The sequence below is a fragment of the Felis catus genome, chromosome C2 (assembly GCF_018350175.1).
Source record: "Felis catus isolate Fca126 chromosome C2, F.catus_Fca126_mat1.0, whole genome shotgun sequence".
Lineage (NCBI taxonomy): Eukaryota > Metazoa > Chordata > Mammalia > Carnivora > Felidae > Felis > Felis catus.
In genome coordinates, this window is record NC_058376.1 from 90,639,103 (window position 1) to 90,662,623 (window position 23,521).

At 32.1% G+C, this 23,521-nt stretch overlaps 1 protein-coding gene across 14 annotated transcripts in view; it reads right to left on the reverse strand.

Annotated features, from left to right (window-relative positions):
* The window catches only part of NAALADL2 (N-acetylated alpha-linked acidic dipeptidase like 2), a 1,340,454-nt gene that overhangs the window by 158,396 nt on the left and 1,158,537 nt on the right, over window positions 1–23,521 (reverse strand). For all 14 annotated transcript variants that reach the window (XM_023260390.2, XM_023260391.2, XM_045036390.1 and 11 more), the window contains one exon: window positions 6,157–6,252. In XM_023260390.2, coding sequence (XP_023116158.1) covers window positions 6,157–6,252 — 96 coding nt within the window. The remainder of the gene's footprint in view (window positions 1–6,156; window positions 6,253–23,521) is intronic.

A 23,521-nucleotide genomic window follows, 5' to 3' on the forward strand; every position in this document is an offset into this window, starting at 1 on the left:
CTACCTTCAATACCTTACAAGTGAAGACAATGGAAAATAATTTAAACATGTAAAGTATGGGTTCTTCCCGCAATTGCACTTTTACTACTTACTATTAACTTGATTAAAAATATTTGCTTAAAAAATATTATAACATATATAATAAAAATATAAAAAATATATAATAAAATATTCTATATGGATGGAGAGAGAGAGAGCACATTTGGGGTTCCAGAGGAAAAATACTATTAATCTAATAATGTGATAGCAGCTTTCTTCTGCTTCCCCAAATGGTATATACTGACACTTGATTTTAAATGTCCTTTCCTTCTCAGCATAGCTAAAGTGTTTTGCTTTGTTTATTTTTGATTTGTTGTTGTTTTTTAATGTATTTTTTAGCGAGTGGGGAGAGGGCAGACAGAGAATCCCAAGCAGGCTCCACACTCTTAGCCTGGAGCCCAATGTGGGGCTTGAACATACCAACCATCAGATCATGACCTGAGCCAATACCAAGAGTTGGACACTTAACTGACTGAACCACCCAGGTGCCCCTGTTTTGTTTTGTTTAAAAATATAGTTATCAGTCATCATTTATTGAGTGTATATTATTTAAGAATAAAATGCTAATAAAATATATTTAAAAAGACATAAAATGAATACAGGATGTTACATCAATTAAAAGTAAATCAAAGAAATGGTTAACAAGTCATGTGAACTCTTTATGGATAATAGCAAAAAACTAAGGATCAGGCTTAAATGAAGAGCAAAAGAATTTTAAAATTCCAAAATCATCAGTTCAGAATGGTCGTCCAATGACCAGTACATTGGATGAATACACTTTTATTTCTGAATTTTTTAAATTTGTGGTAAAATACACATAAAATAGAATTCACCATCAACCATTTTTAAGTGTGTAGTTCAGTGGTACGAAATACATTCATAATGTATGACCAATACCCATCTCTATAACTCTTGCAGCATGTAAACTGAAACTCTATACCCATTAAATAAAAACTCCCCATTCCTACCCCAACCTCAGCCCCTAGCAACCACCATTCTATTTTCTTTCTCCTTGGTTTTGATTACTTTAAGAACAATATACACATGGTATTTGTCATTTTGTGACACTTATGTTTATTTACTTAGCATGATGTCCTCAAGTAGCCTATATCATAATTTCCTTCCTTTTTAAGGCTGAACAATATTCCATTGTATATATACATGCCATTTCGCTTATTTATTTATCCATCTATGACACTTGGGATGTTTCCACATTTTCGCTATTGTGAATAATGTTTTTATCAATATAGGTGCAGAAATCCGTTTTCAAGACTTCACTTTCAATTCTATGGGATATATATCCAGAAATGGAATTGGTGGATCAAAATGATAATTCTATTTTCAATTTTTTGAGGAACTGCCATACAGTTTTCTGCAATAGTTGCACCATTTTATATTCTCACGAACAGTGTACAAGAATTTCAATTTCTCCCCATCCTTGTCATTACTTGGTATTTTTTATTTTGTTTTGTTTTTAATGGTAGCCATCTTAATGGTGTGAGGTTATGGAGAATATGCTCTTGAACTGTTCCTCCTTCTTAGAATATATCTTGTCCTGTGGATTCCATAAACCATTCTACCTTGGGTGTTTTGTCCTTTCCTTGTAATTCTTGTTGCTCTGCATGAATATTGTAGGGTAACATCATCTGCACCATTGGCAATGATGAAAATATTCTATAATCTGTGTGATCCCATGCAGTAATAATTAGCCATATGTGGTCACTAACCACGTGAATTGTGGTTAATGATATCAAGGAAACTAAATTCTAGTTTTATTTAATTTATTTTTAATTTAAATCCACATGTGACAAGTGGTTATTGCATCAGCTAATGCATATTGGATTCCATTTCTTTCTGAGCCCCAACCTCATGTATCCAACTGCTTCCATGACATATTTGTCTAGATGCCCTAAATATCCAAAATTCCACATGTCCAATGGCAAACTCTATCACTTTCTTCAAGCCAACTTTTAATTTGGTCAATTCAATAATATCAACTTTGCCTAAGATGGAGCTATTCAAAGTTTCCTTTACTCTTCACTCTGCTTCATTTCCCATATCCAGTAAATCATATATCTTGTTATTCAAACCTAAAAATGTCTCTTAAATCTGTCTTCTTTTATTCAAAATACAAACCATCATTTCTCACATACTACCACTGACAACCTGCTCTTTAAAGAACTCTCAAAGGGAGCTCATTGACATTAAGATAAATAAAGTTAATATTTCTTAAATTCTTCAAATGTCACCTTTCTGATAAGTTCTTCAAGTCTCCTAGTCAGAAGTATAAACTCCAATCTTCTTTCTTATCGTAACTTGGTCATATTACTATCACCTTTTTTAGTGTGTTATATTAAATGATTTGCTTACTTGTTTACTCCCTGTACCTGCTCCTATGTATTAATTTTTTCAAGTATTTTGCTTCATCCTTGGCTTATAATAGGCTACAAGAATACTTAGATAACTAATAACAATTTATGAGCTAAATGTTGAAGATTTAGAAACATGACTACAAAATTCCTAGGTACAGAAGGAGAAATAAGCCTATTTCAAAACATAAATCCATGGAGATTTTTATTCACTTATTAAAGGATTAAGCAGCTAAAATTTATATTGGTATTTCATTCATGTGTAGTCTTAGAGAAATTAGTTTGGCTTCCGTGATAATTAAAAAAACAAACGCTATTTTTAAAGATAATTATAGAAGATAAGAAAACATCTTCAACATCAGTGCAGTATGCATTGTCCTTTGACTTTATCCTGCATCACCTGTCATTGAGGCAATGATGAATTATACCTTTTAGCATCAATATTGAGCCTCATTCATTACTTTCTTAGGTTCCATGCTTTATATCAAAAAGACAAATGCCAAGATAAAGTCAAACTTTGTAAAAAAAAAAAAACAGCTTTATAAAGAACTACAGGACAACATTGGGAAACTACATACTAGGACTCACAGCTCCTACCGCACATATTAGTGCCATTTTTTATTTTCATTTTTTAAATCCGAAAAACACCAATGATAGATTATTAACTTTTTAATACTTAAAAATTGTAATTTAATTTTATAGAAATCATATTTGTGATCTATAACAAAGGTCTAGACTGCAGTTACTCACTCAGAAAAGATAATAGATTGCATTACATGAATATTTGTCTTAGATGTATATTATTACATTTATTTATTAGAAAAAATAAATATGTAATTTTGTTATAGTGCTGTGTATCCAATTAAAATTTTTATGGGGAGAAATAGGAATATAGTATCTTCAATATTTTAATTATGATGGATTTCTTAAAAATGTTTTAAAATTGATATAATATCAGTAACTATGTTTTATCATTTTACAAAGTGTTTTTCCTATTTCACATCATTTTTTTCATAATTCAGAGTGACAGAATTTATACCTAGCTGGGTATTTTTATTCAATGTCCATTGCTATTTCTGTAATATCACATTAATACCACTATTATTCTTATTGAAACAAAATATTCTACAGACCTCAATCTTTCCTAATTAAATTTTATATTCTATTTGTACACTAACTTACTAGTGTATTCTCAGAACTTAATTAATTAAATTGTATGCTTTCATATCTAACTTATTTTTTTTCCTTAAAGGAAAAACTAAATTCAGAAAAAGCAGGTAAGAGTCTACTTTGAAGGTATCAGCACTAGTACTTTTTAATGTATTAATAATTATACTCAATTATATCCATATTGCATTTTCAGAAAATGTATGCATCATCTTTTAATCTCACAGAATCCTAGTGAGGAAAGCTGTTATGAGTGTACTCATTTTTTATGTAGAAAATAAAATGCAGTTTTACTAAATAAAATAATAAGTTGGTAACCATGGTAGTAAAACCTCTGTTCCACATCTCCTACTCATGTGCTCTGATCAACCCTACTATATTTATATTTTTATTTTGTTATTGATCAACAAAAATTTGACCTTAAAATAAAGTATCTATAAACTACTTCATTTTATGGTTCCCAGGTTTTCCTGTTGGTAAACTAAGATTGAACTTCTGAAGCACAATTTCTTCCCTTGGCCTAGATCTGCAACATGAGTGGCTACCATAGGTAAACATGATGACTGGGGAGACAGTATCAACATTAGATAAAAATTTCTTTATAAAAAATGTCACAGGACACTTGCTTGTATACTTAGGCGTGTTTTCTTTCTTCATAGATAAAGAATTCTTTCTAAAATCCATTTAATGGGTTAAATATCTGCCTACATATGAAACATATTTGAAAATAAATATGGATCCTGTGGTAATGTCTGTGCACAAATTTGTGTATTCTCTCAAAGGGTGTCTGATTTCCTGTGTTTCACACTACATACTATATATATATATGTATGTATATATATATATATGTATATGTATGTATATATATATGTATGTATATATATGTGTGTATGTATGTATATATATGTATGTTTATATATATATACATACATATATATATATAGTCAGTATATGGATAGATAGATAGTATGTCAGTATGTAGTGACTATATATATATATATATATATATATAGTCAGTATATAATATATATATATATATATGTATATATATATATATATTCAGGCTATGTTCTATGTTCTCCTACTCCCTTCTTGACCCATCCCTGCTTCCCAATATGCTGCTAGGAACTGCACTGTGGCCAAGACATCATGCAGCAAGAATCAGTGTGAGTTTACACCTCTTGTTATATATCTGATATCAATATGGACTCAAAATTATCCATTTCACAAAAATCCAATTAAATTCTCAAAAAAAGGAGAAAATATTACTATTCCATTGCCCTAAAATCCTCTAATGCTTCTCTTAAAAATAAGTAAATAAACGTAGACTCTAAATATCCAGAATTCTTGAATAAATACACACACATGTACATACTCTCATCTAAACACATACAAATATACACTAATTAAATAGATAGCTATAGATATCATTTTTTATCTATCAGTCTATCATCCCTATAAGTATTAAGTATATAGTTAAGATCTTAAATACCAAGGACCTATTATTTAGGGGCTATTTCCATGTTGCTACATCCAAATAAAAATGGGTATCAAAGGATGGATACATTCAAAACTAAATTAAGACTCAGGAATAAATTGCAAAGCAAAGAATTATAAATGTAGTTAAGATTCAGATATTTTGAGCTTGGGAGCATTTTAAGTAAAATGTGCTCCAAACTCCTCTTATTTCAAAAGTTCAGAAAAAACAAATGCACAGCTTAAAAAAAAAAAAAAAGAAAGAAAGAAAGCTATGATAGATCTAGAATATAGTCTGTATTCCGAGTTCATTCTATTGCCACTCATTGAGTTTGTTCATTATATCACATCTCTGTTTATGAAGAGGAGAAAAATAGCCTTGTAAAATTTCACTAAGAGGATTTAAGAATGATTCAATCTTTCAACTAAGCATATATAAATATGGATTCTTTTTTGAAATGTTGAAATGCAAAAATTCTCTATAAATTCCAGCCCCCCAAAAGAAGTTATGACACATTAAACAAATAGTTGGTAAAAGTAAAAATTCATATGATGTCAGGTAATGCCAGAATATTAACTTCATTTACTCCATACTGTACAATTTAATTTTCTCCATATTATAAACTCACAGATAAGAGTTTTAAGCAAAAATATAGGTATGACCATCATAGTGTAAAAACATTGATTATAAATGCAGTCTTTATTTTTTTAATGCAACGACAAAGTACCACCACAAACAACCAAGTATCTTAAGTATTGACACAAAACTTTGAAGATGCAGAAAATCAAAGATGCATTTTATACTGCCCTTAATCAAGGGGTATACTTGAGATTATACCACAAATCTACTTTCAGATTAAGAAAAAAAACCTAATTGTTTTATTAAAGATTGGTTTTCATTACAAATCATGTTATTGGTTTCTATGATTTTGCCTGAGACCTTTATCATTCTTACTCCTTAGTAAAATAAGAGGAGGTACTTAAATTTCTTTCAAATACATTTTATAAATGAAAGTATAAATTTTCTCTTGATTGGTTATTTTCCTTTCCTCCATCTATCAACAAAAAAGAACAAAACTTACTCATGAATGCATGTATCTCCTACCTTGGTAATGGTTTCATGAAGGTGGAAAAAAGGATCCATTTCTTCAATTTTTGTTGCACGTTTAAGGAAAAGGGCCTCAGAGAGAAAACTTGGACCCTGTGGAAAATCAGAAAAGAAACATTTAAGACTCTTCATTGATTTTGTTTTTCAAGTGCTTATTGGATTTTCTTTAAAGATTCAAAAGGACTCTAAATTGCTTTAAGGTTTCTGTTGATTGTTGGCCTTCATTCTACCGATCTAATTAACTAATTGCAGAATACTTATAAATTAAAATGAGTAGAATTCTATAACTCTTAGCTGTATTTACAAAAAACTTTTTTTTAATTCAGAAGAGATAGTTCGTTGCAGAACCCCCACTTTTTTTCAAATGCAGACTTATATGTAGAGTAAGACACCTTGATGACAAAACCCATATCTGAATTTCCTTCTCTGCTTTATGTATTATTTTTATGTTTTAAGGCTGTTAGAATGGAATGTTATTGATAAACATGTTTACCATCTATAAAAGCTCAGGCAAAAGTGTGCATGATATTTTAAATATTGCAAAACTCACTTCAGAGCAATAGTAAGATATTTTGCTTAGATTGGTTTCATGGCTTTACATGCTGCCAATAAAATAATAGCATGCTGGTTGTTATCAGAACCTTAGTGTTAAGATGGTTGAAATTAATCAGGAAAACTTAAACCAGTCATTTTGTACTTCCACATGTAGACATATTTCAGGATGTAAGAAGACACAGGATACTGAAAATGTTGAAATCTACTATGGTCTAAATACTTATGCTAAACTAAAATTCCTATATTGAAATCCTAATCTCTAAAGTATTCATATTAGAAGGTGGGGCATTGGGGAGGTGATTAGTTTATGAGGGCTTCATCCTTGTAATTGGGATTAGTGCCCTTACAAAAGAGGTTCCACATAACTCCCTATCCCCTTCCTTCATGTGAGGATAGAACAAGAAGTTTGCAACCTGGAAGAGACTCCTCATTCAACCACGTTGGCATCCTGATCTTGGACTTCCTGCCTCCAGAACTGTGAAAAATAAGTTTCAGTTGCTTATCATGCCACTCAGTCTGTGATACTTCATTGAAGCCATCTGAAAGGGCTAAGACACTATCTAAAATAATGATCTTGTAGTTATCAACCTTATTATTATCCCATGATATGATGCTATTTACTATATAAATATAGCTTTTACTTGAAAACCTGAAGTAACTAGGATTTGTTTAGAAGAGTAGGGGAAGGATATATGTATGTATGTAGACTATTGAATGATTGATAATCTTTCTGAAGGCTATCATGGAGAAGGAAGATTCAACCCAATCTAACCATCAATGACTACAAAAGGGTAACAAATTTAAACTGAATTATATTAGAACTTTTTCAAAAAGCTATTTATTAGAGCAATCCAACAGCAGAACAGACTACTTTGGGATATATCAATGATGGGAAAGAAAGTTAGGATGATGTAGTTGATGGACTCTGAAGTCATGTAGATGACAACTAAAACCAACATACTAGCAATTCCCTATAATCAGGCATACTCTTCACCTCCTATTTTGAACAAGACTGTGATCAAAAAAAGTAATTTAGCTGTTTTCTCTAGTATATATCCACTTTTGGATAATAAAACCATGAATCAACCAAGTGTCTTATGTATCTAGACAAACAAATTACTTATAAAAAATTGTTTTATATTCCTCTCCTCATTTTGCCCTACAATCTGAAACTAATTTGTCAGAAAGTGAACCCAGCCTCAATCAGTACTCCACTTTTGAAGACTTATCATAAAACCACACAACTCAATCTAAAATATCATAAATGTACTTCCCTAATCTCTCCATTTTGAGAGTCTACTAATAATCAGTGTTACAGGTTGAATAATTCATAAATTGAAGTTCTAAACTTCAGTATTTCAGAATCTGATATTATTTGGAAATAGGTCATCACAGATGTAACCAGCTAATTTAGAATGAGGTCATACTGGAGTAGAATGGGTCCCTAATACAATATGACTAGTGTCCTTATAAAAAGAGAATATCTGGAAATAGATGTGCACACAGGGAGAAAACCATGTGAACAAGAAGATGGAGATTGGAGTGATGATTCTACAAGCCAAAGAACTCGAAAGACTTCCAGAAAACCACCAGAAGCTGAGCAAGAGGCTTGAGACAGATTTTTTTTGTCACAGGCCTCAGAAGGAACCAACTCTGATACCACCTTGAATAATGTATACATACTCAATCTGTGGTGATTGTTATGGCAGCTCTAGGAAACTAATACACTTAGTCAAGATGCTATTCTTTCTTTTTTAAAATTTTTTTATGTTTTAATTTTATACTTGAGAGAGAGAGAGGGAGAGAGAAAGTGAGCAGAGGAGGGGCAGAGAGACGGTGACCGAATCTGAAACAAACTCCAAACTCTGAGCTGTCAGCACAGAGCCTGATGTGAGGCTTGAACTCACGAGCAGTGAGATCATGACCTGAGCTGAAGTTGGACACTTTACCTACTGAGCTACCTAGGCACCCTAAGATGCTTTTCTTTCTCACCGCAATAGGTTTAATAAACTTATTTTTTTGAAGCATTTTGGGCAGTCAACACAGATCTACATTAAATGTTGGCTTTGCCACTTAATAATTATGTCCTTTTAAGCATCTTAATCTCCAAAGCATTAGTTACCACATCTAAAAGACTTAAATAACATATACTTCACAGAGATGTGAACTGTCCAAAGTCTTCCACATAGGCGATATTATATTAGTGGCACTGATGATGAAGCTAATAGTAATAAATATCATAATGATACTGATAAGCGTGGTATGATGTGGTAATTACAGTAGAATGCTAAAGGACTAAAGGAAATCAAAAGAACCCTCTATAATCCCATGACAAACAGTACATAGTTTGCATTTAGACATGTTTATTTTTTTGAAGAGAGATATCTTTGAATTAACTTTATTAAAAGAATGACATGAATAATTTGTGTCATTCATTTTCATTTAATAATTTAAGCATGGAGTCCTTAAAAAGTTTGCTTCGTGAGTAGTTTTAAAAAAACTTGAAATAATTTTATGTTATTAGTTTACACAGCAAAACAAAGCTTCATAAATAGTGCAAAGGTAAAATATCAGCCAGCCTCAGACTGAATGATCCCATAGAAGAGAAAGAGAGAGTTACAATTAATTAGGTTTTTATTGAACTTTCAATTATTTAGTAGCAGTACATGTTAATTTAAATTATCCATATGAGTCTTATCCTCCAGTGTAATCCCTTTTTCTCTTATTCCTTCACGTATCTTTTGCTATACCATTCTTTGTTTCTAGTGCCAAATTTATGTATTTAAAAAAACATTCATGTGACCCTTCTATATGCCATTTACTCTACTAAATGAAGGACATGATCCTTAAATTTCATTAAGTTTAATCTAATGGGATTTGGACACATAATACATCAAATATCATTGTCTTTGAAAAGATTGAGATACTACCATTCTTTACATATATGTGTGTATATATACATATATACATAAATACATATATATAATTATATTTCTTATATAGGTATTTATATATATTTATATGAAAAGATTAAAAGAAGGATATATGCTTTATGAAGGTTTTCTCCTACTATTACCTTAACTATGAATGATTGCTGTTTAATAATGGCTCCCATTTGTAGACGAAGAGTGGGAAGTTGAGCACCATTAACTACTTAGAAAGCACTTTTGCTTAGAACAATTATTGATAGATTAAAATAAAGAAGTAAATCAGATATATGAAAAACTTAACACTGTATGTCCTCCACATGAAGATCATAATAAAAATATTACATAAGAAGGGATATTGAGATGAAAAGTCTATCTAGGATATGGTGTAAAATCCCATTGGTCTCCTCAGTACTAACTTACTTGTCCTTTCTGTAACATTTCACCATATTCAGGATACCTTCCTTCTTTCAACTCTTTTGTCTAAAGTCACTGATTCGACCCTGCTGGTTTTCCACTTGTATATTACTTTCTATGTGAACTGGATTTCCTTTTCCATTTTGAATGCTACTGTCATTTCTAAGTGGTCTCCTCTCAGTATTCTCTTTTCCACAGGCTCCCTAGTGGTTTTATCTACTTTTCTGGCTTCAACTACCATCTTCAAAATGACAGTTTCCAAATCTTTATCTCTAGACTTGATTTTTTATTTTTAGTTCATTATTTTTGTTTCTTCATGAGATCCTTTGGATATATCAACTTATGTTCCAAATCATGATCATGTATTTCACCAATTGTTGCCTTCATTTCTTATCTTGGATGATAGCATCGTATCTATATTTTGCCTATACTTATGTACATATTTTGAAATTTTATGCCTTTGTGGCTCCAATGTCTCTCACCCTTTGTACCACATAACTGCATTAGCCAATTATCTTATTTATTTAGACAATTTTTACAATTGTATTTAGACAATTTTTTACAAGTTTCTATCCATTGCTATAGTCTAGTTATTTATTACTTTTACCCAAACTATGGTCTTTACTGACTATAGACCAAAGTTTAAATTTTTTTTAATGTTTATTTTTGACAGGGAGAGAGTGACACAGCATGAGTGGGAGAGGGGCAGAGAGAGGGAGATGCAGAATTTGAAGAAGGTTCCAGGTTCTGAGCTGTCAGCACTGAGCCCATGAGGGGCTCAAACTCATGGACCAGGAGATCATGACCTGAGGTGAAGTTGGAGGTTTAACTGACTGACTGAGCCACCCAGGCACCCCCAAAGCTTAAATTCATTAGAATGATATTTCACAAACAGGCCCTAGCCTATCATTTTTTTCTTTCACCTTTAAACAATTATTTCTTTCCCATAAACTAATTTGCACCATTTCTGTATAGCTTCTGCTTATATCACAGAAGGCTATTCACCAAACTAAACCCACTCTCACTTTTACTATCTCTATTCCTATACTTAGACTATTTCTTCATCTGCTTGAAATGTTCTTCTTTCATCTGGTTACCAGGCTTCTTTCTGCAATTGTTTCCCTTGATCCTCACCAACCCATCAGAGTTCCTCGTTCCCTTGTCAGTGTTTCCATGTCATTTTACGTTACTTTTACTCATCATGTATTACATTGTGCTTTGTTATATTTCTGTTTTCCTTTACTATACTGTAAGCTTTTTAAGACATGGACTCCCTTTCTTATTAAAATAGTAAAAAAATGCTGGACTTTTTGTGTAAGTCATTAATCTCTCCATCTTAGTAGCATCAATCCATAAGGTTGAAAAACGTAAACATGCTAGTCCTCATCTCAGAGAGTTCACGTCAGAAGTAAGCAAAGAAATAAAGCATATAAATATGCTCAGGAAGGAGGAAAGGACTATATTACAAGTGGGTTGTGCTTGCTTTTTATTACATTTATCAAGAATTGCTTTTTTATGTAATCAAAAGTTAGAGTTTTGAAATTTAATACACTATAAGTAGGTGTTTGCATATTGAACTCAATGTGAAATTTCTCTTTTAAAATTTACAACTATTAAGTGTAATAGTGCCACTTCCATAAGTGACAGTAATTTCTTGGAGGGTTTTGGACAGATCAAGTGATATTTTCAAGTGTATGTTGAGGATGGCCCACATAGACACATATATGGGGGATACATTTTAAAAGGATATGATGGGAAACAGGGAGTTTACACAGAATGCTATTGTAGTACTACAGTGGGAAAATGTGAGAGACTAACCCAGGACAGTGGTAGTAAAAACAGAGAGGAAGGGATGAGTTTGGTAAATGTTTAAGATAAAGTGCTTGGTAATTAATTGCATGTAAATATCTTAAAAAGGAATCAAGATTGCAAGTATTTCTAGATTTGATTAAATGAGTGGATACAAATTTCATTACTTTAGAAAATATAGAAACATATGAAGCTTTAGGACAGAAAAATTAAATTTTAAACATTTGAAGTAAGGTATTTGTGAGATATTCATATTAAGTTATCCCAGAAGACGAGTGACTATATTATTCATGACCTGTTTGGTTCAAGACCAAATTCTAAACTCAAATAAAATTAATTTAAGCATGCACATAGTAATCAAAATGTAAAGAGGACCATATGTAGTCTTTGAAGTATATTGAATGTAATACAGATCTTTGAGTGATAGTGAGATCTCTGAATAGCACTGATATTTAAGAAAAAGTAAAAAACAAAACCCATGAAAATATTATCGATAGAATAATCAGAGAAAGTAAACAGCAGCATATGAGTTTGATTTTATGGAAGTCAAAAAGGTAGAGGATGTCTGGAATGAATAATCAATGCTTCAAAGGAAGTAAAGAAATATAGTAAGATGAAAAGCATCCATTAAAAGTAGATTTCATTAAAAGTAGATTTCAGGGGCGCCTGGGTGGCACAGTCGGTTAAGCGTCTGACTTCAGCCAGGTCACGATCTCGCGGTCCGTGAGTTCGAGCCCCACGTCAGGCTCTGGGCTGATGGCTCAGAGCCTGGAGCCTGTTTCTGATTCTGTGTCTCCCTCTCTCTCTGCCCCTCCCCCGTTCATGCTGTGTCTCTCTCTGTCTGAAAAATAAATAAACGTTGAAAAAAAAATTCTTTAAAAGTAGATTTCAAAGATTCCTGGTGTCTTTTGTCAGAGGGGTTTCTGTGGATTAGTGAGCACAGGAGACAACACAATCAGTTGAGGAATAAATGTGAGAAGTGAAACACTAGCTATGAAATTCTATTTCATATAGAATAACTATTATTCTTTCCAGAAATTCAGGTTAGGTTGAAAAGTTAAAAAAATATTATCATTACATAAAGAGAGTGAAAGAATCAAGGAAAAGTTTTATTTGTTGTGTTTTAGACAGGATTGATGTGGACATATTTTGTGGGCATATTGTGAGAGAAAGCATCCAGAAGACAAGAAGAGATTTTAAAAGACAGGAAAATTTTAGGGAAATAAATAGATCATAGTCTGGAATGGAAGGAATTAAACGCTCAGTAAAATTACCCAGAAAACAGGATAGAGGAGCCATTGGAGAGAAAGGTGTTGAAATGAGGCTAGGATATAAATATGATAGAAGACGGTGTTAGTACATATACAGAGGTAAAGAAAACACTCAAAAGTCATATTTAATTCATTTCTGGACTAGACTGAGTTGACTAAACTTTAATGCACTACCATACCAAATACACCCTTTGTATGTTTCTTTTTAGAAATAACCATTTAAGGAGCACCTTGGTGGCTCAGTCAGTTAAGCATCTATTCAATTTCAGCTCAGGTCATGATCTCAGGGTTGTGAGATCAAGCGCCATGTCATCAGGCTCAGCAACCTGCTTGGGATTCTCCCTCTCTCTGCCTCTCCCCTGCTCTCTCAAATTAATAAGTAAACAAACAAATAAACTTAAAAAAAGAAATAATTATTTAAAATATTTAATTCATGTAGGTTTAATGGGTGTTGATCTAAACAAAAACATTCTGCACGTGCATTTTCTATGTAGTTGGCACTTAATGAACATGACCTGGATGAATAGAATAATATTAAACACACATACATATCTTTAAGGTGGGAATTATTATGATCCTCTCTTTACAAATGGGGAATTGAGAACCAATGAGTTCCCCACATTAGCCCAAGGTGATACCATAAGTAAGCGGTACAGCCTGGATTCCGGCCCAGGTTTTTCTGACTCCATAAACCACACTTTCATTCCTATGCCATGCCTACTCTTTACTGCCAAAATTCTCCTTAGCCAAAGATTTTAGTTGTTTGAATTTAAGAGAAAAAGGATGACTTCTACCACCTCTTGTTACAATTTCCTCTAAGACTTAATCTATTCAACATAAACAGCATAAACACTATGTACCATTAAAGGGTATAATCAAAGACTCCCTGCTTAGACTAAATAAAGTTGAACCTAAGAAGTCTCATGTGCACTTCCCTCATTGCAATATTCTCCTTTCTGCAATAAGAGAATATACACATCAATACTTAAATTTAATATGTGAAATTAAAACACTTGCAGGCTTTGAATGGCACTGACATTCATAATGTGCTGGGCTGAGAAAAAAAGGTAATTACAGTCATAATTTTGAAACATAACATTCTCATTACTATTCAAAGTACAACAGACCTCAGATAATGTGGAGTTTAAACGGAAGTGTAACAATCCAAGGGTCAAATGTGGAACAATATTAGGACATTACTTTCTGAATTCATTCATGTTTTTTCAATTCAATTATTTTTTCAAGTTCTAGGAAAGTCCATAGCATTGGCTTTATTGAAAATATTGAAAATATTCAAGGTGCCTTTATAGTTCTATTCATATTGATACAGCATCCTAATTTTAGACTTAAATGAGACATTAGAAATCTTAATTTAACCCAGATACATGAGTAAAACATGTAAAATTCAAATGGTTAAATAATTTTCCAAAAATTGCAAAACAGTTTTTGGAAAGCAAATACTAAAAGTTGCCTCTGTGTGTGTGTATGTGTCTGTTGTGTGCACATTCTTTAAACATTTTGCATTTTCCTATAAAGTACTTTTAAGAAGGGGATAATAATTGTAATAGGTCTTATAGATGCATATCATATAAATGAATTCATGAGGAATTTTTGGTCTTAAAGTTCTTAAATGCCAACAAGATACTTTTATAGGATCCAATCTTCATATTTTAGACTTTCATTCAGCTAATTTCCTTTATATATCTTTCCCTCTTTCACCTCTTAATCATCGAATGTGTGCCTGTCTTATACACACCATGCATCATTAAATAGTCTGTGGTTATTCTTTGTTTTGTTTTATATCACACTTTCTAGACAGATCAGGAGTCAGGGAAAGCTAAGTTATAGCAACAACAACAACAACAACAAAAACAATAAAAATATGTTCTTAGCACAACATTTTACAAATTAAGGCATTTCCTAATAAATTCCTTTAGCTAATAAATTGATGGTAAATAATTAAGATTAGGTAAAAAGATGCCACCAAACTATTAAACTTTCTTAATAAACATTAATTCTTCTATATAGTAAAATAAATGAGTAGTGCTTATTAATACTTCCATAACTGTGCTGCTGTTATAAATAAAAGAATAACATCTGACAAAATACATGCTTTAATGACAAGAGGAGCAGTACTAACAATATTCTTATTAACATAAATATAGTAAATGTATATGCATTAAATAAATACAATAACCAATTTTAAAATACCCGTATTTATGTGTTTTATATATTTTGAATAAAATATATGAATGTATTTATATTATATAGAAATATGTGCTGTTTATATAAAAATACATAATATTTAATATTTGTCTATAGTAAATAAATGATAAAGAATCCTTATATAGTATAATAAACATATAATAAATACATAAAACTAATAAATAGTATTGAATGCTCAACAGTATTTACTGAATACTTGATATATGGCAAGTTACCTAAATTCTCTGTGCCTCAGCTTTCTCATCTGCAAAATTAATTGTAACAAAATCTACTCGTAAAACCATAAGGATTAAATGAATTAATATATGTACAACATTTAGAATAATGCCTAGAACTGTTTATCTAAGTAGCAACTCTGTCAGAAAGGTATTATTGTCCCAGTTTGCTGAGGAAGGAAATTGAGGTTTAAGATGAAGGATGAAGAAATTTGCTAAGGAAATACATTTACTCATCGGCAGGATTTTAACCTAAACATAGGACTCATTCACTCTCATTAATGCAGTGGCCATTAAATACCAGTTCATACAGTAGTGTTGTAGTCCAGTCTATACAAAATTAAATAATGTTGCAGAGTTCTTTTTTTCATAAAATTAAATATATGCTAATTAAAGACCTATGTTAATTTTTTTTCTAAAATTTTGTTCTTTCAACTATCATCTGATATTAAAACATTTTTCCTTTCAGGAAATAAATTGAAAGTAGATGGCAGTTGTTTTTTATTTGTTTTGTCTTAATGTACTTAATTGGTAAATTTAAAGTATGTCAGTCTCAGTATTTTTATTTTATGATTCATTTCATGTATCACCAAAAAAAAAGGTAAAATCTAAGAAGTATTGATTAAATCCTTTAGGTTTTTTTCATCATATCAGATTTAGAGATAGAAGTATCTTCAATGAATTTATTCAAAATTTTCATGGTTGCGTACCTTGTGTGAGAACTGAAATTTCAGCTTCGGTCAGTTGGGCCTTATACATGCATTTACACCTACGTCACTCTATCAAACTGTACAATTCCACTACTTCAATAATATACAGCCTAAGAAGGTTAGTAGGCATCTTCATGAATGTAAAACAATAAAAATAAACTACTTACCTGAAATACATCTTATAATTTAAGCCAGAGTTCCTAAATATTTTTAAGCCAAGTACCATTTTTATTTTTTTTTTAATCTTTTTTTTCAACGTTTATTTATTTTTGGGACAGAGAGAGACAGAGCATGAACGGGGGAGGGGCAGAGAGAGAGGGAGACACAGAATCAGAAACAGGCTCCAGGCTCTGAGCCATCAGCCCAGAGCCTGACGCGGGGCTCGAACTCACGGACCGCGAGATCGTGACCTGGCTGAAGTCGGACGCTTAACCGACTGCGCCACCCAGGCGCCCCCCAAGTACCACTTTTAAATAAACATTAAATATCTTGACTATTTCAGAGATTCTGGCATGGACACTCTATGTGAGTAAAGTATTAGGGAGGGATGTCAGGATCTTATACTCTCCTTTAGAACCACTTGCAAGAAAAAGATTTGTATTTATATGCAGATTTTCCCCAAGGTAAAGAAAATGTCTACAGATAGTTATACCCTAAATTAGAGATCATGTCAATCCTTATGTTCTATAATATGCACTAAAAATATTTTATGTATAATGAATAATAGAAAAATATATGATACTAATAAGGCATACTGCAAAACAACCCTCAATTAATTCTCATAACATAGCACATACTAGTTTATGATTACTCCACTTTGTAGATGAAGAAACTGAGGCACAGTGAGTTTAAATATCTTGCTCAAGCGGTAAAACTGGGAAGTGAACCCAGGCAGTACCTGTGTTCTTAACCATTCATTATAAAATATACTGTCTATGTAATTACTCTGGGGCACCTGGGTGGCTCAGTCGTTTAAGCATCGGACTTCCGCTCAGGTCATGATCCCACGGTTCGTTGGTTTGAGCCCCGCGTCCTGCTCTGTGCTGACAGCTCAGAGCCTGGAGCCTGCTTCAGATTCTGTGACTCCCTCTCTCTACCCCTCCCCCCGTCGTGCTCTGTCTCTTTCTGTCTCTCACAAATAAATAAATGTTAAAATATACTGTCTATGTTTATAATACGGTATAGTATTAACAAACATTCCTTAGAGTCTTTACAGGTGAGAAAAAATGAAATCCCTGTTCACTTCATATACATTTCATATATGAATAAAATACACAACTGTGCATAATGTTGTGATTTAAAATCTTTGCTGGCCCAGAACCTCTATTTGCCTGGGGAGTTCATCTCTTCTTCAGTAATTTTAGATCCACACACTCTTCTATTGTATTTCAGTTTTTAAAACAGACTATATGAAACTAAAACTCCCCCAGATATTTTGGATCCTTATACTGACTGAATTAGGCAATAGAGATGTTATCTCCATTTTCATATGAAGTTTAAATAACTGTGAAGTTAAGGAGGCAATACCATAAACTCAAGTCATTGCATGTTTAGCTGAATGTTTTTTTTCTTTAACTACCTTTCTTTTGGGAGATAGATATTCTCTTAAATATCAGATGCACTAATAGGTGATTATAAATTATTTCACATCACCTGGAGTTCTGGGAAAGGTTCCAGGAGGAGTCCCTACGGAGAAGGGAAAGGCACACATGGACCCCCAGGGCAGCAGCTACTTACAAACACTTTTAACACATTTCAGTTAGGGCTGGTTCAGCTCCAGCAGTGCATCCTGGCTACACAGGAGGGTAGGGTACCCCACCCAGTGGCATTGTAACAAGATTAATATTCTATGTCTCATGAGAATGCAGCAGGATTTACACAAATAATTTGTTGCAAGGTAGAAAAAAGGAAAAAAAAAAAACACCTTATTCTCAGATCTTGGAGGGAAAGAAGTTTTCTCAATAATGAGAAATCCAAACTTTAATATGGTCTTTATAGTAAGACCTGGTCTCTCTGGAAAGGTCTCAAGTCAATTTAACAACAGCATTTCTTTGAGGTCAGAGCCTGTTAGCCTTCTGAAAAGCTTTCTGTTGAACAGTCAGTCAGTGCTTTTCTCAGGGCTGTATTTAATCAACTGTGAAAGAAATGAGGGATTTAAAGGTCTTAAAGTTAAGGGCAAAAGAATCTAAACATCAGGTTAAGAAGAAACAAATACATTATTCAAATCCTGGGAGAGGTGTTCCAGTCCTTCAAAGTCCTTTTGCTAGAAATAGGAAGAGATTACCTATACAGTCATGATCTCATGTTCCATAATCTGAGTGAAAACACCCAGGGAAATTAAACCTGGAATATTAGCCTATCTGAAATTTTGCCATTCATTATATTACTCTTACTATTTTAAAATATTTTCTTCTTTCTTTCTTTCTTTCTTTCCTTCTTTCTTTCTTTCTTTCTTTCTTTCTTTCTTTCTTTCTTTCTTTCTTTCTTTCTTTCTTTCTTTCTTTCTTTCTTTCTCAAATACTAAGCCCAATGTAGGTAAACTTGGAGAGAAATCAGAGGAGCATAATCTCTGAAGAGAAACGATTAGTTGTTTAAATCCATCCCAACCTTCCCCCATTTCCCTTGTATCCCATCCCATTGGCATTTCATTTAACAACATATGAATGACTTCACATTAATACAGTCAGATATCCCTGGAAAAATTACATATTTCTACTCCTGTTACTACTTACTAAAGGCTAAATGAAAGTCCTTATTTCCCTATGTGTCCCAGAGAGTATAGGTAGATTTAATTTCAGGACTGAAAATTATTTCTGGAATATCTTTAGTTTGGTGCAATGTTTTCCTTTAGCTAAATGCATTCATTTTAATCATTCATTCCATTTATTCATTTTGAAATCAATAAAAACACAGAATTAATTCTGCAATTCACTAAAGCAAAAAAATCCCATTTAATTGAATAAATAGGCCTGAAAGAAAAGAGCCATTGTAGCCCTTAATGGATAAAACATGTATACTACATTTGTCTCTTGGTAAAAGTCTCTAAAGACCACAAAGTTTGAAGTTTGACTTCGAAAAATTATCCAACCCCCAACACAGAACAGACTATTTCCTTTATGAATTAAAATATAAAGAAAGAAAATATGCTTTTGATTTCTGATAGCATCTTTCTTTAATTTTCATTTGAGAATAATCAGTTACCTCTATTTTATCCAGTCCTCCTTTAAAGATAGTGAAATTAAAAAGACATTGATGTTCTATCTTTCAAACAATGGGTCACTTCTGATTAAACTTTGATTGAACATTAGACTTCCAGACTTAAAACAAATTGCCTCCTTTTGCTGTTCAATTTGGACCCAATTTCCTGCTGCCCTCAGGTCACTTGATGGTAATTAATTGATTATGAATCAACTGAAGGGAGATTCAAATTGGAAAAAAAAGAGAGAGAGAGAAAGAAAGAAAACCTGTTTTTTTCTTTTAATTCACGACCAACATTTTATAAATGACTCCATTCTCTCTCAGGTTATATACATATATATTCATCATTTAACAAATTTTACGTTTATAAAGTATTTTTAGGAAATGTTCAAATTTCAAATGTCAAATTTTACTTCACTTTAGATTATTATTTGTCTTTGGGAAAAGTTTTAATCAAAGAACCATACCATACTCTACAATTATTAAGTTATTTCATTGTGATTTGATAGAGTAACCAAATCTGAAGGTAGCACTAATTCTCACCAATCTTTTAATACAGGCAGTATGGTACACTATCTTAAGTAGGAATTTTGGAACTGGGTTTGAATTCTGTCTCTGCTGCTTAATATTCTAACTTCAAACAGGCATTTTAGCTCTCAGACACTATTTCTTATGTATATAATTGAATCTTGACATAATGTACACAGAGTATTGTGTATTGTTACTATTATATTCTTATAAATAACATATATTTTTAAAATACCTATATTAAGAATAATTATATATTTTTAGTCAGTATTACTAAATGAAATAAGGCAATAAACAAAACCCTTAAAATGGTAGCTTGCACATAGCTGCTCCAAAAATGCTAACATTTATTATTATTATTATTATTATTATTATTATTATTATTATTGGGGCACCGGGGTGGCTCAGTCAGTTAAGCGTCCAACTTCAGCTCAGGTCATGATCTCACCGTTCCTGGGTTTGAGCCCTGCGTTGGGCTCTGTACTGACAGCTCAGTGCCTGGAGCCTGCTTCAGATTCTGTGTCTCCCTCTCTCTCTGTCCCTCCCCTGCTTGTGCTCTGTCTCTCTCTGTCTCTCAAAAATTAAAATGTAAAAAAAAATTATTATTTTATTATTATTTATTATATTAGTGTGTTATTAACCTCTGTATTCAGGGCTTAATATGACTTTAGATACTTAATACATGTTGTTTTGATATTACTATCTTTGAATATTTATCAGAATCATGCATGATCAAAAATTCCACTCAAAAAAGTAAAATGTGTACTTTTTATTACTCAAAAATGTCCAGAATATTTTAGAGAATTTTTATAAGATACTTTGGAGATTAAGTATTCAAAATAACTACTACTACTAACTGATTGTAAGATCAGTAATAAAGAAGGCAAGGGCTTAAGATGTTCCGACTAAATTATCATGGCCACCTATGTGGCCAGGGGAAAATGACTTAAATATTATCATCCTTTCTTTCCTCGTCTATAACAGTTAAACAAATGTTCATTGACTTATGGGCTATTAGTCATACATGTACAAAGAAGAATAAAATGCAGTCATTGGCATTGAGAAACAAACATACAAGAGAAGACACACAAAGGTATAAAAATATACATGTATAAATACGTGTGTGTGCATGTTTGTGTTTGGAGAGACAAAGAGGAGAAATAAAATTTACGTAAGCACACAATTTAGAGAGAAGTATATGCACACATATATGTGCATATAAGTAACATTAGATTTACATGTATATGTATATATGCTATATAAATATGTGCATGCTTGCTTATGCATTTATGAAGAAATAAACTTTATTTAAAATAAAGAAAACGATAAAATGGAGCCATGCACAAGATGCTAATCCCAAATAGTGGATTGAAGGTTTAAGGAGAGCATCCTGGGAGAAGTACTTTCTAAGTTTAACCTTGAAGATAAAAATATAGTCAGGAAGAAAGCGTGAAGCATATTTCAAACAAAGTGAAAAACATGCTCAAATGCAGACAGATGAAGAATTCCTTGCTTCTTAACTGGATACTCTTCAGAGTTTGGTGTGAATTAGCTAAAATATTTGAGTTGGGCAGTGTGGCTAGGATGTGAGTCTATGGAAGGTCATTGGGGATCTTTACGTAATGCCAAAGAATTTGGACTTTATTTTAAAGACAATCAAGAGACATCTTCAAGGTTTTAAACATGGAGCGAGGCAGTTCGATCAGATTATTTCAGTGGCATCTCAGTTCTAGTATTCTGTGATTTATCACAGGTATCACAGATCTTTTTCAAAACAGTTTGTGTTTATAAACTCACTTTAGAAAATGTAACAGCAACTCATAACCATATATATTTACCACTTTTATGAATTATGTCTTAGTCACAGTGTAGTTATAAACTGAAAAATAAGTATTATTTTTTACACTTTTTATGAGTGTATGCTGGAAAAGATACTTATTAAACAAAGCCATTACAACCATAAAAGAAGCCATATTTGATTTAAAATTTTTCAAAGTGTTCTTATGATTACAATTCAATAATGCAAGCTATGACCAACAGAACGTGAAGTTAAAATCCATTTACAGCAAAGTCATCATAGATCACTTTCTACATAACAAAACTCTTTTCCTATGTTAGCCTGACTGCAGTAACAGAATTTTGTTTGTATAGTTACATTCAGTAATGATCAAAACATGGAATCCAGTTCAACAATGATTATTTCAGTCTTTATCCATATAATTTTACAACATGCCAGGACTGTGTACTGTTTGTGGGACAGCTCTCACTTCCCAATTTACTAAGAAAGTAAGCTGAAAAAAATATATTCTTTCAACGGACGACCTTCTATGCTGTTCTGATTTCAAATTAAATGTGATATTTGATGTATATTTAAGTCACTGACATGGTGAAATGAATAATAGTAAAATCTCAACAAATATACATTTATTAACAACTTTTAGAAATTATTTTTCAGCTCCCTATCTTAAATTTAGAATTGGTACTTCAAGACTGGAAAAGGTATTTGAAACTAGGTGAACCCTTCTTTCTATATCTGAAGAAATTGGCATAAAGAAGAGAGCTGATTACAGTCGGTTCTTGTTCCAGTCACCATGCTGTCATTTCATATCATCAGGTGACTTTCCTAAAATGCCCATCAAAACTGCCATTATTCATAACACAATGATGGCTAGTGCTTTGCAATAGAAAGAACAAAGGGGGAATGAAGAACATGCAAGTGAATTTTCTCTCAGCTATGCTGTACAGCATCTAGATTTCTGTTCATTGTTAAGTTCACACATTTTAAAGATATCTTTTAAAAGGCTGACATAGAAACATGAACTCTAGTAATGTATTTATAGTAACAGTATTCCTTCACATGCAGTAACAAATACTCATATACCTATGTGATTAAAATACATAGATAAAAAAGAAAAGTATATGAATGCACTCCATTTCTTTAATAAAATTAATGTCATATCTACATACCTGAAAATTCTTCACTGAGAATCTTTCCCATTCCCCCCCTTACTGGAATTATTCTAACTTTTAAATAGAGGTCTTTAAATATATGAAAATCCTTGAAATCTCCCCCTCCACTTTTTTTTTACACATTTCACTGTTCACAATGTTCCAAACTACATATGACTTATTTTTTTTTCCTATTAGCTACCTCTGAGAGATTTCAACAATGACCAAAGTCCGGGTTCAATGCCCATGTGGGCTAATAAATTTATTATTGGAAATATTTCCTTTCTGAATTTTCATTTTCATCCTAGTTAGTAAACTTGAAAATAAGTACTGTTTACCAAAAGGGAAACCAAAAACTCAATCATCACTATTAAAAACACTAAGCCACACTGGGCCTTGGGTCAAAAGGATTATTTTTTTGTGTGTATATATTATGGTGATGTCAAAGGATAGTGATGCATATCAGAGTTTAATTTGCTTTGTTACTATTTCAGAAATAATAAAAATAAATGATATCAACAAAGTCTAAGTTAAGCATCATGGCAGATTGATAGTAT